We start from the raw sequence: 1,673 nt of genomic DNA on the forward strand, positions 1-1,673 counted from the left end.
CGTGTGTAGAGCTCGTTGAGCATGCTGATGACCTGCATGGGGGTACACTGGGCACACACTGCAGTGAAGCCCACGATGTCAGAGAACAACATGGTGACATCATCAAACTTCCTGGCGGGGACAGACTCCCCCTGCCACAGCTTCTGGGCCACGTCACCAGGAAAAATGGAGTAGAGAAGGTCTACTGTCCTCCTCTTCTCCTCTTCTAGAGCTTGGTGTGTCTTTTCTAGGGTGGCCTGGGGAAGAGCAGAGGGATATAGTAGAATGTGGATGATGGAGTAAAGGTTTAGTGACCGACGCGTGTCCTCTTCTTCTGAAGCCGGATGAGTCCACGGCTGAATATCTACATGACAGAATAATGAGTARGAGCACACGTGTATGTYTGTGTGACTGTGTGTGTGTGTGTGCACGTGTGTGTGTGTGTGCATATTGCATGTGTGTGTGACTGTACCTTGAGTTTGTCCATCCTGTTRTTGAGGCCGTCCTGTGCCTTGGCCTGCTGTCCCACCAGTATGACATCACGCGTGGCGTCGTGGATGGGGATGTCTGACAGGTAGAGGCCRCTGCCCATCAGCTCCTCCAGCTTGTCTACCCGGGGGGAACCCAGGAACATCAGAGTAGAGGATTCTGGGACATGAATCATCTGACCCTTCACCTCCATCACCTGGTAAAGACAGAGAGAAAAAGAGAGAGATCGAGAGAGGAAGGGGGGAGAAGACAGGGAGAGAGAGAAAAAAGAGAGAGAGAGAGGGAAGGGGGAGAAGACAGGGTGAGAGAGAGAGGTGGAGAGAGCGAGAGGGGGGAGAGAGAGGCACTCCCCCACACCTGACCCACCTCCCCCTCGTCTACCCTACTCTCTCCTTCTCATCTAACCTCTCCCTGTGTCTTTAATCTTCCCCCTCTCTAGGACCTCTCCTTTTTTTTGACTTCGCGGACCACAAACTCTCTAAACTTATCTCTCTCTCTTTCTCTCTTTCTCTTCTCTCTCTCTTCCTCCTCTCTCTCTCTACCTCTCCCTGTTGTTCTTCATCCCCCCCTCCTCTAACTCGTCTCTTTTCCCCCACTCTCTAAACTTTTCCTCTCTCCTCTTTTCTCTCTTTTCTCTCCCTCTTTCTTCTCTCCACTTCTCGGACCTTTCCCTGTTCTTACCCCCCCCTCTACTTCCTCTATCCTTTCGTCTCTCTCCCTGTCTGTTCTCCTCCCCTCTTGTCTTCTTCCTCTTGTACCTCTCTTGCCCCCTGTCTTCGTTCCCCACCTCCTACTCCTTTTTTTACCTTTACCGTCTTCTCCCCCCCTTATCTACTCCGGGCTCCTTCTCCAACCTCTTCCTCTCGCACCCTGGAGTCGTGCATGCAAGTTTTGCCCCCCTCCCCTCACTATTGCTTCGCTTTTTAATTATCTCTACTTTCTCCCTGTCTTCTTTCTCTCTCTATTTCTCTACCATTCCCTGTTCTTCTACTCTACCCTCTCTTCTCTCCTCCAACCTCTTCTCGCCTTTGTTTTTCTTCCTCCTACTGTGCTTCTCCCCTCCCCCTCTTTTCCTCTCTCTATCTACCTCTCGTTGCCCTTTGTCTTCTCCCCCCTTCTCTCTTTCCCTTTAGTTTTTATATTTTTATTTTCTTACGTATGGCTTACCCTCTCTCCCGTACCCTTGGTTCGAGGATCGCTGCCAT

General features: G+C 51.1%; 1 protein-coding gene across 1 annotated transcript in view; it reads right to left on the bottom strand.

Annotated features, from left to right (window-relative positions):
- LOC139027412 (guanylate cyclase soluble subunit alpha-2-like) overlaps positions 1 to 1,673 on the bottom strand; it is a 57,571-nt gene extending 55,898 nt beyond the window's left edge. Inside the window, exons 1-3 of the mRNA XM_070442527.1 lie at positions 1,650 to 1,673; positions 452 to 664; positions 3 to 236 (exon numbers count right to left, since the gene is read on the bottom strand). Coding sequence (XP_070298628.1) covers positions 3 to 236; positions 452 to 664; positions 1,650 to 1,673 — 471 coding nt within the window. The remainder of the gene's footprint in view (positions 1 to 2; positions 237 to 451; positions 665 to 1,649) is intronic.

This window comes from Salvelinus sp. IW2-2015, unplaced genomic scaffold (genome assembly GCF_002910315.2).
Source record: "Salvelinus sp. IW2-2015 unplaced genomic scaffold, ASM291031v2 Un_scaffold16294, whole genome shotgun sequence".
Classification (NCBI taxonomy): domain Eukaryota; kingdom Metazoa; phylum Chordata; class Actinopteri; order Salmoniformes; family Salmonidae; genus Salvelinus; species Salvelinus sp. IW2-2015.